We start from the raw sequence: 14,713 nt of genomic DNA on the forward strand, positions 1-14,713 counted from the left end.
ATTGGAGTGAGATTCAGGAAAAGGTCTTTGAGAAAATAGTTATCTAGACCTTAAGAGTAATTAACCAATAGCACACTACATCCACTAACTTCGCCCTCCACCTCACACATTGTGGCAATATAAATGGAAAAATAATATTCAGTTATTATACAGAGACTAGTAGACCATAGGCATCCATTAAACTGTGTCTACATTGGAGAAACCCAAAGCGAATAAGGAAATCTGTTCTGAAGATCTGCCAGATATTAATTTAAACAAGCTCACCAAAGAATATTAATGTTCACTAAGTAGTATAACCCCACAGATTTTGTGGGGGTGCAAAGTCAATCTTCAAATTCCCTGGCTCTTGATCCTGTCTCCTGACAGGAGCTGGCTGCATAGTAACCGAGTAGTTTGATAGGGAGAGGTTTTTGGACCATCAGACACAAGCCAAAGTGTTGAGAAAATGAATTCACTTAAAGTATGTATAAAGAGACAGAGTAAAGATATTATAAGGCCACCCACAGAGTGCAATTTAAGCTATTTGAACAGTAACTCATTTAAATGAATAGCAATGACATCAACTGGACTTCAAAAAGATACAGGGAAAATTTTTAGCCACACATTATCAGTTTTAACGAGATTTTCTTAGAGGTGAGGCAAGTCAAAAAGCCCCACAAAGTAGCTTTTCAGCCTTACTAGCAAACACATGCAGAACTTAGCTTTCCAAAGTAGCCATACTATTCAACTTTTGGCAAAGAAACCATATTTAAATTTTGTTCTGGAACATATTGTGCTTTGCAGTCTTTCCTTTATCCTTCCAAAAATCTAATCAAGAACCTATGCAAACTACTCAGTGTCCATGATTACCTATTCCCCCCTTCTTCAGAACATAATGTACCTCGTGTTCCACAAGTAGCTCATTCATAGCCTCCTTCACAGGTTATTGCTTATTTCATAACTCCAGGCAGTGTCTGTAGCAAACTACAGTTCTACACTATCAGAAAAAACCCGATAACAATTTCTAATTGATTTGAAGTTGTTTTTCTTTGAAATGTGTTTAAATATCCAGGTTGCCAGAATATCTTCCAGGAATGTGATTTTAAAGGAGACAGATTGTAACTGTTTTTCCTGGCTATACTACAGGAAACAACAGCAAGATCTTATTTTAAGTTAGTGTACTTTTATATTTCTAAGCAAGAAATTAACTTTCACGAGAAAATGCCAGTAAACAAAACCTCCCAAGCCCATAACAGTGATAATGCCATTTCTGTAGAATCTTTCATCCAGAATTATCATAAAGGAAAATGTAAGTACAGATTTGCATTTTGTTTGTATCTCTGCACACCACATGCACACAACTTGCATCCTACAGTGGCCTAAAATCAGTACCAATGCAAGTTTTCACCTGAAATGAGAAAGATCACACTGGAATATCAGCACTTCTGCTCCATATAAATACAGAGAAGACATGGGTCCAGTGGTTACAGCATTAGTCTAGAAGCTGGGATATCTGGTTTCAGTCCCTGCTTTGCTACAGTCTTCATGGGCCACCACGGGGAAATTGCTCACAAAAAAAGGCACAGGATAATTATCTGCCATATGCTCACATCTTTCTATCAACAGATATTTTTCACAGTATTTGCAGGGCTGGAGTGTTATAACAACTTCAAAGGCTTCAGTTTCTTAGCAGCCAGCACTTAAACATCCTACAGGCTGCAGCTTCAAATCAATCACTGTAAACCTACATGCCATCTACTTGTCATCTTATTTTCACAGGTTCTTCATATTCCCCTCCCCCAGAGCACCACTGGAATAACTTTCTGGAGTGATCTGCTTGAAATGATCATTTCTGGGCACAAGCAAACATCAAAACTTAACATTTCATATAAACAGTTCAACTCGGGAGCACTTCTGTCATGGCAAATACAACCAAAGAACTTACAGACCATATCTGCTCTACTATATTGTGTATAATGGATAAAAAGTTTGCATAAAGCAAAGCTTGGGATAGTAAGTATTCATTTTTTATTTTTAGTGAGAGTCTGTGAAAACTGGATGCAGAAATTACAATAGCTTATAAATGCTCAGCTGCAATCTGAAACACCTGAAGGCCTTGAATTAGCAGAGCAGGAAAACAACATACTAAGAAATTAATTCTGATTTCACAAAACCACCTTATATTTTGTATAACATTATTTTCCTTCTTTTTTTCCACTTGCCACACAGTGTGATTCTTGATTAAAGATCCTATACCTAAGGTGACTTTTCTGCTTTCACTTAGAATAAATGCACTACTGTCTCTCAAGTATCATTCGCCCAAAAAAGGAGCAAACTCAGCTTCCAAAGGTTACTACAAATAATTCCTATGCCCTGCTGTAGAAGCAGGTAAGAGGTAGCTGATCTTTGTACGTTAAGGGTGCTCTGGAGATGCAGAAACTGTGAAGCTAAGCCCAGGAAAGCATTTTTAAGCTGTGTACTCTTCCTGAAAAAGCTTGCCTGTTTCTCCTAGAGCTCTCTTACAAGATACTCAGCCCCTTAAAAGCCACAACTGCCTACTATCAAAAGAGAGAGAGTACAGTACTATTTAATCTCCGGAAGACTTGGCATACATAAATATGTCTTGTTCTGCTTTGCTAAGGGATTAGAGCAAGTTTTGTTCCTTTCCAGACCTCCCAGCACACCTGTTCTCAGAAAGCAGATGGTACCTTTTACCTGTTTCTGAGAAGGAATTTCTTAATCCCCTCAGCACATATAGGATAGGGAATCCAATGCACTAATCATTAGTTAATCCACATGAGTACACAGCACCTTTTCCCTTTGGGAGTCTTACCAGAAGTGTACATATTTAACTAGACATGGCAAGTAAAAGGAACAAAGCATGAAGACACAATTCATTTCAACACAAGACATATGCACATGCATCTTTTACCTAAAGACTTACTCATCATGCACTGACGGTAACACGAACAGGGCCCAAACTCCTCAGACACTCAGTGGACCAGAGAACAGACCACTGTCTCAGTGTTAATGCTTTACCTCAAGAGTCTCTTTTTAATTAGCAAGTCTTTCACTCTTATCAGTTCTTGGGGTTTTTCCCTTCCTGTCAAAACAAGTAATTTTAGCTACAGCGAAGAGGCAGAACCTTCACAGCTAACGTCTTGGACAGCATCCACTAACATCCCTTGAGCATGTATTGTTGGGTGGCATATGCAGTTAGTTTTCTTCTAACCACTTTTCCCCCTCCCCAAATCCCATAAATTGAAATAAATATACTACATGGTAGATCTCACTGGCTAAGTAGTATTTCCATCTTTATTTTCACATCTGTACTACAAGAGAGTTTATCAGGCCTTGAAAATACAGTCACTAGAACATTTACAAAATACCATTATGTAAATCATAAGACACTGGAAATCAAAATTATTTCTCTAATATAACAGATTAATGCAAATTAGTTATCTCTTCTCAAAAAAGCAACGTAAGAACACTCATTTGGTTCCTTTATGCAAGTAAAAGCTGCATTTCTGGGAGACAGGTATATAGCAAAATTCAGTAAAACTGTATGAATACTAATACTGCAAACAAAAGACACAAGATATTGACTAAATTTGAACTATATTTCTGTAGTTATCTTTAAAAAAGAGCAGATATGCCTGAGGATCTGAGCTGAAAGATAGCAAGGGAACACAGGCATAAAAGCATGTAAAGAATGATAGAACAGAGAGGTTTGAAACAAATACAGGCTGAAACTTAGACCAGTAAGAAAAGAAGAAAAAAAAAAAAAAAAAAGCTTGAGCCCTCATTCATTTGGGGAAATGAATATATCTTTTCAAAATTACCCTCAGTGCAAAGATGTTTCTTTTCCCCAACAATATCTTCTCAAGGAAAGAACCTGCAGGGTCCCAAACAACTAATCCCATTGGAGAAAAGTACAATTATAAATTATAACAGAATTCACAGTCTAGAAGTTAATCAAATATGAAACTGCATTATTCAGACAGAATGATTACTTCCAACTGACCTTCTGTAATCAGTTAATTTAAAAGTCTGTTCTGCTTGCATATTCATAAGCAGTGACCAACTTTCTCTACAGAAATATGAATTAACATGGCTCAACAACTTGAATTCTATGGGCATACCACACTGAATTTAAATGTATTCTCAATTCAGGAAGACTGTGCTAGATTCAGTCTTTTCCCTTAAAAAACAAACAAACAAACAAAACACAAACAAAAAAAACCCCACCAACATCCCCGCCGCTGTTCCTCCCACCCCCCAAACAAGAAAACCTTGTAAATGTGTTTCTAGACAGCTAACAAGCTGTTGCCTTCAAGCGAAGCCATTTCTTACTGTTCTACAGCTCCTGTGAGGAAACTGAGCGTATTGTGCCAGTACCACTACACATCAAGGTCAGAATCCTTTAATATTCTTTCAGTTTCTCTAATAATAATTTTTTTCCAAATTTTAATAAGACGTTGCTCAAGTAAAGTATGATTATATTTTAATTAACTGAAGCAAAAAAATACTCATAACTATAATATGAACCAGCAACCTGATAATAAAGAATTACCAATACCAACATTACTATTGTGCTCCCAGATTTCCAAATAAAAGATATTCTGCTTCTATATGTCCAGCCTGGGATACCCAACACTATATTTTTGGTTTAAACAAATGATGTCTTGAAAGTCAATGAGATGCTAGAAATCATGACACCACTTTTACCACTAGCAAGGTCTTTATTTTCTGCAAAGCAAGTATAGTATATATACATGAAGGCAATTAGTCATCAGTGTCTGGCAACTGGCAATCTGAAGTACGCTGCAGCATGTATTTTTCCTCCAATACAACAACATCCACCTGAAGAGTCTCCTGGAGGAAAAACTGATGTCTACAAAATATACTGGAAAGACACAGTGAAGGAGACTAGGGCATTACTAGATCAACCTGACTGGCCACAAAAAAAACTTGGCTGACAGACAGGCATTCATAGTGTTAACAGCAGTATGAGATATTGAAAAAAAGTAAGCAAATTCCATGGTTTCCTCTAAGCGCTTCCTAAAACTATCCTTCTCACAAAGTCTTCATGGACTGTCAGTTGCCCTTGTGAAAATATCCAGCAACATGAACAACTGATGTTGGGACGGAGGAAGTCACAGAGACACTGCCTACAAGAATCATTGCAGATTAAGTGACTCCAGCTTCCAAAGAATATTCCAAGGCCCTTCTCACCCCCAGTTTGTTATCTAATATAACCACACAGTTCACAATTTACACTTTTTCTCTCATTCATGCTGGTAGACTTCACTTATCCTTAATGCAAGGTGTATTAGTACAGGGTACTAATATAAACTGACCGTACCTCCGATGGGATATTCTCATGGCCTACGGAATGAAGTAGCCCAGAGTACCACCAGATGTTGAAATGGGCTTCCAGAGGAAATCTTGAAACGTTTGGGGCAAGTGCCATAAGGAGACTGATTGCCTAACACTATTAAAGTTACAGTTTGCACATAAACTTAGCAAACACCCTGGAGAACTGGAAGAAGATGGAAATAGAAAGTATCTAACTGGACCAGTAATTTAAATAAAACACAAAATTAAATAAAGCTGAAACCAGGACAGGGTTAAGAAACAAAACAACCAAGTCTGAAATGCACTCAGATTTCAGTCATGCAAGGGTCCCCTGCTGGCCAGCATCAAAAGAAAATATATTGGCAAAGCTACATAACAGAGGTTTGACCATACGTAAAAGTACAAGTTTAGGCATAGCCTAGGCTTTGGTTTGTGTACTGGCTCACTGACAGTCTGCTCAGCTCTTTGTCACAGCCAGGATTTGTCCCATCTCTAGCTTTCAGAGTCTCCAGGGACCACAGGGTCAAAGAAGGTGGCTACAAAGGTGAGCCGTGATCCTTCCTGCTGTGCAAGAAGTCTAGTAATTGAAACAAGTGATGACATTGCTAGCGCTCATATGGCAGCTCTCAGCTAAGACCAATAATATCTAGCTATATAAGCGCTCATCCTCCACTTACCAGAACTTCAGGATATGCCACTCAATTTTACACTAGAGGAGCAAAAGAAAGAATACTCATTCAGACATGCAGTTTGGTTCTAGCAGGGAGAGAGCAGTCTTTCTCAAGCCCAGTAGCAAGTCTTGCCCACCTAAGAAATGAGTGAATTTATCAATAATCAAGATGAATTCAACATGAATTCAAAAGGAGATCCAGAAAATCAAGAGGCCAATGCTCTGGGCTCAGGTATAAGCTAAAGAGACGTAGCCTGAAAGAAACATAAGCCTAAACATTTTTTTCAGCCTTTAGATTAAGATTTAAGCATCCTGTTATTCCAGTCCAACCTTCTGATCCATCTAACTGTATGACCATGAAAGAGATGGTCAAATTCATGTGACAAATTAAAACTATCTTTTTTTCCCCCATAATATAACACTATGAATGGAAAGCTATTAAATGTGGGGGTTTTCCCATATATTGCTAGTGCACAATTACGAAGTCTCTCATTATATGCACATTAATTAGTATGGCAGAAAAACATTTTCTCCCACTTTTCCATCCTTCAGTCAAATGATCCATGCATATTCCTAATGTTCTCCTAAATTAGTATCTTCTGGACTGAAATACTATATTTTAAGAACTAATATGCTAGATTTTCCATATCCTAGGGAGAAATTGCATTATCAGAGAAGCTTGTGCCAAAAAATGAGAGGAAACGTTTCCCCACCAAGCCCTTCAAAGAACTAATGGAATTAATTTTGCATTGTACACTAGCAAGATTTAAGCAAGAAAGGAAAAAACACCTGTCTTATTAGATATTTTCTTCTCTCAAAATTAAATAAATAGTATCAAACTGTAGAATTTTTTTCAATTTCTAGATTTGCTAGGTGGAAAATCCAGCCAAAACATTGTGATGAACTAAAGCAGAACTTCTGACCTCAGCATATTCTCTTCTGCTTACACGTTGAAATAGAAAATCAAGTTTGTAAATTGTGCTGGGAAATGCTGAAATTTTGGAAAAAGAAAGTGAGGTGAACACATACAGTTATTTTACACAAATAGAAAATTACAAAGTAGTACAAGGTAGCTAACTCCCTCTCAGTCCTACAAATATTAAAAAGTACTGGACAAAGAGGAGAAATAAAAGCGAAAGGCTGAAGAGAAATTCAGAAGACTGAAACAAGGAGAAAAAGGAGTAATTTCTAAATGTAGAAAGGCCCTGAAGGAAGATGAGATGGAAAGATGATAGGAAAAACTTGTGTTCTGTCATCCTCTTGAATTCATTCTGCTGAACTGTTTGTATAGTCACCATTTTTACCACATGGCTACACAGACAATCCTAACACTCGCTCTTGGCACTGTATGACTTCTGAGAAGGACCTCCTGAATGCTGGCCTCACACAGGCTGTAGTCAAGCTGGCCAGGGTACCTACCCTTGGAGAGGATTCCCAGCCAGAATCCTCTTTTGGGGATTTCTCATTTTAAATCAAGTACAAGCACAACAGAAATAAATGGCAGAAAACCTGTAGCCGGTACCTGGTTTATGACACCCCTTGTTAGCTGGGTCAAGGAAACACATGAGGATTTCCTGGGGAGACTGCGTGGAGCTCAGACACCAAAACCGGAGTAAAATATATTCAAAATTAGATTCTTTCAGGTCTGGCTTAAAGAAACACTGTACTGGCACTTCTCCATTGTTTGAAAAAAAAAAAAAATGGACAAAAATGTATATATACACCACAAATGCCAACACCAGCCAAATGGTCCTTCTGCTGGGAAAACATAAAAATGGGTAGGATCAATACAGAAGGACAGGAAGAAACAGTTTTCAGAATCCATGTTTGCTTTAGAAAATTAAACAGAAAATAGTACTGGATTATAAATAAGTAAAACACATCTTAACATATAAATTCAAAACATGACTGAAAAGTGAACACAAAATATGTGAATACCAAGAACTTCAAAATAAGAAAAAAACTTGTAATAAAATTCAGCATCCAATACCGCATTCTCTTTCACTTAAATTCCCCAAGCTCAGCCAAAACTAATTTAAGGCTTTCAGTACCAGAGCGGTAGGTTAGGGGTCCAAGAATGAAATCTTCTGCTGCCATCCCAAACAGAGCAACCAGAAGAGATAGTAATGCTAATATAGTTCAAACTTACCCACACATTTGCCCAACAAAAAGAACTCACTGCTGTGACTTTGAAGTCATATTCTGAAAACCATCATGCTCACCGCCCTTATGTGGGGCTTTCATACTGTAACATGTAAAACCTGCATCTTTGCCCACAATACAACAGTCAGACCTTTTAGAACAAACTAGTTCAAATGGCATTAGGGTGTTTGGGGGTTTTTGTAGTTAACACAGGAACAACTGATGCTGTTAAACATCTGTCTCATGCACCTGATAGTATACGAAGAACAATTATGGAAGAAGGAGGTATTTAAAAGATCTCTTCACTACCCATTAAAAGCTAACTCAGCAAGTTGACGGTAATAATGATTAAAATTTTGAACATGGCCACAAAAACCATTACAGTCTTCATGACAGTCATCATATAGCCAAATGGTAAGTATGGAGTCCAATAACTACAAATACAAGAAATTAAAATAAACATTGCTTTACACAAGATATACAGAATGGCAGCCAATACACCCGAGTAGCACAATTAGCTGAACCAACTCCACAATGACTAAAAACTGTACTCAGTATTAACAATTAGACAAGGGGAAATAATCTTCCCAATGCTACGTACAGGCATGAGAACCACAGTAGGCCATTCTCTGAAGTTCTGTGATGGCAAAGCCCTCCTCCCACACAAATGCAGCGCTAAGTATTCCCATATATACTAGCCCACAAGGACAGAGTCAACACCTACTAGGTTTCAGGCAATGTTAATGTCCTCTTGCCTCCATTCCCACTAAGGCTAATAGAGCCGTTTTGTCAGCAGTGGGTGGGCAGAGTAATTCTGGTGAGACTGGCTGAAGACCTGAACTAGGATGCCGAGAAACCCAAAACCTTAAACTGACAGTTAGCTTACATATACTGCTATTGTCCCCTCTTCACCAAACAGCATATACCTCAAAATCATTGGAAAAATAGGGTTAACATTTCACACAAGCACTTCAGTTATTAACTGGCTCACATTAACAATCAACTAGGCTAACATAACAAACAATTCTTGTTACTCAAACTGGCGTCATTGTAATGAGCTCCAATCTCATCCGTACACAATCACTAATCTTGTTTTGTGCCAACTGAATTTTTAATCAGAACAGAGTGAATCATAGGTTGTTTTTAAAATACATTTCTAATACTTGTCATCCAAAATGAATAAACACTAGAGCAAGGAAGAACTATTTACATTCTGAGTAGCTGATTTTATTTATGCGTGCTATACACGCAAGTATCAATTGCATACGATAGGTGAGGACATTTTAAAAGAAAAAACATTAATGTTTATTTCTATTAATGCTTTGAACATGAACAGCATCACCAACCTAAAGAATATAGCCATCTGACTGTAATTAAAACTGTATGACAAACCAAAGTAAAAGGAACGGTTGCCCCTCTGTTGAGTTGCTCCTTAAGTTCCTCATCATTCTAAAGATCAGAATGCACGCAATCAGGCCTTGCAACCAGCTGAGTAACTACTTCTGTAAGTCACGTAATGAAGCATATATTTTGCAGTGCTGAACTTAAGACTCAACCAGAGTTCCAAACCGAAGTGTCTTGAATATTTGCACAAGACATAGAAGCAAAGCTGAGTTTCAATAAGCACTTTGGAATTCTGCAATTGTAATACCAATTTAACAAAGCAGTTGATTAGCTCTGCTTATAATAAGAGTGTCCAACATATCACCCCACTGCTAAAACACTGGCCCAACCATTTAGGAATCCTTTGGGGGGGGGGGGGGGGGCAGGGGTGAAGTTAGCATTAAGTCTTTACCTACAGCATCTACTTTTTAAGATGCAGTATTTCTGGAATCTTGTTTTAGCTGTTTGGCTAACAGCTGCTTAACTGAACACCTGTTACCGTGCTTAGATGAAAACCTGACTCGAAGGTCTGCCTACAGCCATGGAAGCTGCAAGTGACTGAAGCGATCTGCAGCACAGCCATTCAAATGTCTTTAGGGAGGTCTACTGACAGCCTCTATTAGAGCCACATGAGCTTGAGGAATCTGGAGTTCCTGGTTCCCATTTCAAGCTAAGCATAATGCCTGACTCAAGCCATGTAACAGCATGTGATGATTTCTGCTTGGAAAAGAAAGACACTCGGGCAGATGAGAGCAGCACAGGAAGGCTCAGTGTCAGAATTCCCACAGATCTGGCAGAATGTATTGCTTAAGAGATTGTGCTCCTCATTTAATACCTTCTACATGCTTTTGTGCATGGCTGATTCTGTTTGGATTGCCAGGAACTGTTGCATCAAAAGTATTTGAAGATTGCTTGAGATCAAGAGTGTTAAATCATGCTCAACATGCTAATCTATTTTTACTTACAGTCAGTAGAAAGATATGTTAACACATTAAAGTATGCTGCTAATATCTTAGAATTCAATTAAAATTATCTTCACTAAACAGCTCTGAGATCTGTGGAAAAAAGGGATTATTAAAATACTTAGTTATTGCTAATATAGCATTCTGAAGAAAAACTCCACAAACCATGTTGAACATTATAAGGCAAATGCAAAAGCAAAATGTCCACCATGACACCATATAGACCATAGCTGCAAGGTGGAGATAACATGCTCTGATAACACCAGGATGGAAGGCAGGAGAATGACCAAGGACCTTATCAAAAAAGGTTACATTTACATAGTGAATACTATAGCAAGGCATAATGACCAAAGGAAAGCTGTTCTTTTTTCATTTGTTTTTAATTAATTTTAAAATAGGCTGTTTAATATCTCATTGTGTATCAAGGAGCAAACGGCTCGTCAAGCTACTTTCCAATGAAGAGGATGGGAAGTTTGGTCTGCACTTAGGCAGAAGAAAAGCAAGAATCCCCAAAGTAGCATCATTAATGAACGATGTAAGAATGAAAGAAAATTATGGATGTTTTCATCCTTGCAGGTTTCCCTGTGGATCACTATTACTAGGGACTTCTTTTCACATGAGAAATATGGTACCATATCACTCTCAGCAAGCTTCTCCATATGAACAGCATTTCTGCAAGATGCCACAAATTATCTTTATTTATTATCTAATTTGCTATTTGTTATTAATTTCAGCTTTCCAGTACATTAAAAAGTGTTCTTCTTCCTTTAACATCACCTGCAGAAAGTGATTGTTAGTACGAATACTTCTCAGGAGGTTGTAAGATTGTGAAACAAACACAAAAAGAGGAAAATAGAAGAACTGATATATAAAAGTGTGTGGAAACAATTCTAGCATTGTCATATAAATTAAACCTTTTCTATAAACAAGCTTCACAAAATTCAGCAGCACCATGCCTCCTTCCCAAAGGAGTTTGTGAGCTTAACAGGAAGGTGGGGGAAGAAAAGAAATGAGACATTCACCTTTTTAAAATTCTGTTAGGTATGCTAAAAATAATTAATCAAACCACTTATTTTAAGACAGTGTAGTTTCTTAATATAACTTAATATGAAGGGCCTAAAGTTAAAACTAAACCCCAACACATCTGTCACATCACATGTCAAGGACATATTCAACTCTGTGGCCACTGCCTCACATTCTTCCACCATGACACCTGCACCCCAAGCACTGAACAGCCTGTGACTTACTTTTGGGGGGCTCTGAAGACATGCTCATAAAGCACAAGAGAGGCTGCAGGAGAGGACTATGCAAAGAGCCCATCCCCTAGCAAGGCCCTACAAGACACTTCTTAGGTGCACGACTGTGCTAGTGACTCCCATATTACACTTACAGGCAGCCTATGAAGTGAAATATATTTAAAGTATAAATTGATTTTTGGTCAACTTTCTAATAAAAGCTGAAAGTTTAAAGAGGAAAAAAAAGAAATAAGATCAAGACCTACTGTGTGGGTTACCGAGCAGGAATTACAGCAGAGCTCTGTGGCAAAGGCACACTTTTCTGACACAGTGTCACTCTGCACCACAACCACAGGCACTGCATACTTACTAGAAAAAATACGCCCAAATCCTATTGACAAACAATACTGTCAACCCAGAAAAGAGCCCAAAGAGAGAGGAAAAGCAAAAGAGAAAAACACTCTGGGTTCCAAAATACCTTAATATGGCTATAGTAACTGCTAGTAACTTCAGAGAGAGAGAGAAGTATTGTAAAAGCATAACCATTGTTTGCTTCTTCAAACAATTTACCACTTGAGGCTGATTTTGAATAGTGAAGAAAATTCTTGGTTTCAGGTTGTGGTGTTTCTTCTTCCATAGTAGTAAGACTAAGTAAAGGTATTTTCTCATTGTTTATTTTTGAACCTCCCACCTTTTAAAAGGGCATTGCTTTGTCTTTATAACACCAACACATACAAGCAGATAGCTTTCTTTGACACAGTGGTTCCAGCAACATACAACCTGATTCTATCTTTCCTCATGGGAAAAGAAAAATCAACATCACTACACCAAATTTTACTATTTTTTCTAGGACCAAATGTTTTTTAAAGACACAATTGAGCAATCCTATTTGCTAAGACATCTCTTTTAAGATGGTCAGGTATTAAATAAACATCTTTTAAAGATACTCTGAATAGTTATTGTAAATGTCATCTTGTCTTGATTAAAATATTTTCAAAAAACCACACATCTATGGATTCAACTTTAAATCACACTCAAAGAAAAAGTCTTTACACTCACATAACAGTGAGATAAAAGGTGGGTTTTTTCTTTATTCTGCATTGTTAGCAAATTCCTATTGCTGAAACTATTCTAAAAAAGCCAAGTCTCTTTGCATGTTATAAGATTCTCAAACAGTGAAGTGCTTACATGCAAGGCAGAAGGATCTGGCAAAAATTCAGCATCCTCTCCGAAGATAAAATCTGGTGGCAGGTCAGGATAGTGAGCATTGAAAATTATATCCCCTGAAAAGTAATAAATGAAAACATTGTTTGCGCTTTTACGTATATGCTTATAAATGAATAAAATATTCTACACATGATACACATTTTTAATACAAAATTTGATATATACATTAAATACATTTTATGTAGCTATCCATACAATTTTTACAAAAATTCAAAAGCAAGATAAGCATCAGATGTTTTGGGGGATGAAGTCAAATTCCTGAGGCACAGCTTCTTCCTCCTCTGCAAGCAATGAAACATGAAATACATTATTGCTTCATAACTCAAATGGCAATGCAAACGCTATTGAGGGTTGCCTCAAAACACCGAGTTAAAGAAGTGATCTTGTTTACAAAAAAGAAAAGTACCACATTTAGATTGCTGTGTTTTGGATATTAAGTTAAAGTCAAATGCAAACTACTAAGATCCGGATTTTCAAAATACTGGAGCTTTTAAAAGTAGCACATACTCCCTCTTCTCCTTGCCACCCCCAAATCTTAGAAAGAATAGAGAGTTTAATAGGAACCATTTCAACTCCAAATTCTGGCCAAGACAAATGTAGTATCACACATTTAAATAAAAATATTCAAACCAACTAAAAATGGTGTTTCTACTTCAATGTAAACAGTTAGGAAAGAACAGTACTTCTCTATCATCAGTGGTTTTCATTCTGGCAGTTAAACACAGCATCCTGCTATTGAAGATGCTAAGATCTGACCTTAGAACAATTTTTTCACATATTTAAAAAGGAAAAAAGTATCCCCTCAGTCAGATCTTATTCTAGTAAGTCTCACTTCTGCCATGAAGCCAAAGACTAAAAGGAAAGAACAAAAGAACCTTTTTTGATCCATGTTAGACATGCACCCATGTGACCCCTTGGGCGCTCTAACTTTTCCACTCTGTGCTCTCCCATTACATATAGTTTCTCTTATGTCTTACTTAATTTACTGTACTAGGACAGGAAAAGTAACACCTTTGACTCTAGAAAGCTTAGGCACCAAGATTTTGCCCTATGCACAACTACGAGCATGAACTGTTTTCATAAGTTACATGTTCTCAGCAAAAATACACAATTACAAATCAGACTAAAGATTAAGGGAATAAATCCTAAATCTGAGTTTTGTTCTTATTAAATACTATAAACCAGAGAAATTAAAACTGCAGTTAACGGTTTGCCTGGCAGGGCTATGATGCATAAATAAAAAAATGCTTCTTTACACTCAAATAAAAGATATTTAAACAATCACAATAGCCAACACAACAGCAAAACTGGTTTTATTTCACATAAATATTAACACCAGTCTCTGCAGTGAACTTAAAAAGTATAAGGTATTAAATATTTTGAATCACAAGCCACCAGTCTGTCCCGACCTAGCAGAAAGATCAGTTTTTTTAACTACTTTATTTAAAACTTACACAATACTACCTGTGGCTTACCCTCTCCAAATATAATTGTGCTGAGGTAAAACCATAACATTTTTAACCAATAAAGCCATCTGCAAAATTGTTGTGCTTAGAGTTTGAGAATGGTTACTACTATAATTTTGAAAGGAAAACCACCAAAACCAAAAAAAATCAATATAGAGTGCATTCCCTCCCCTTCTCACCTAAATGAAAGAAATACCCTTTTCCTTGCATCTCCAGCACATGAATATGTAGTTCCTCATGTGTTTCAATTCTGTTTGCCTTTATTCTCCTGAGAGAAAGAAAACTGTGTGG

At 37.2% G+C, this 14,713-nt stretch overlaps 1 protein-coding gene across 3 annotated transcripts in view; it reads right to left on the reverse strand.

The window, feature by feature from the left end:
• Positions 1-14,713, reverse strand: part of BABAM2 (BRISC and BRCA1 A complex member 2) — a 170,254-nt gene that overhangs the window by 125,805 nt on the left and 29,736 nt on the right. For all 3 annotated transcript variants that reach the window (XM_056357722.1, XM_056357721.1, XM_056357720.1), the window contains exon 4: positions 12,918-13,012. In XM_056357722.1, the coding sequence (XP_056213697.1) occupies positions 12,918-13,012 (95 nt within the window). The remainder of the gene's footprint in view (positions 1-12,917; positions 13,013-14,713) is intronic.

This window comes from Falco biarmicus, chromosome 12, assembly GCF_023638135.1.
Source record: "Falco biarmicus isolate bFalBia1 chromosome 12, bFalBia1.pri, whole genome shotgun sequence".
Taxonomy (NCBI): Eukaryota; Metazoa; Chordata; class Aves; order Falconiformes; family Falconidae; genus Falco; species Falco biarmicus.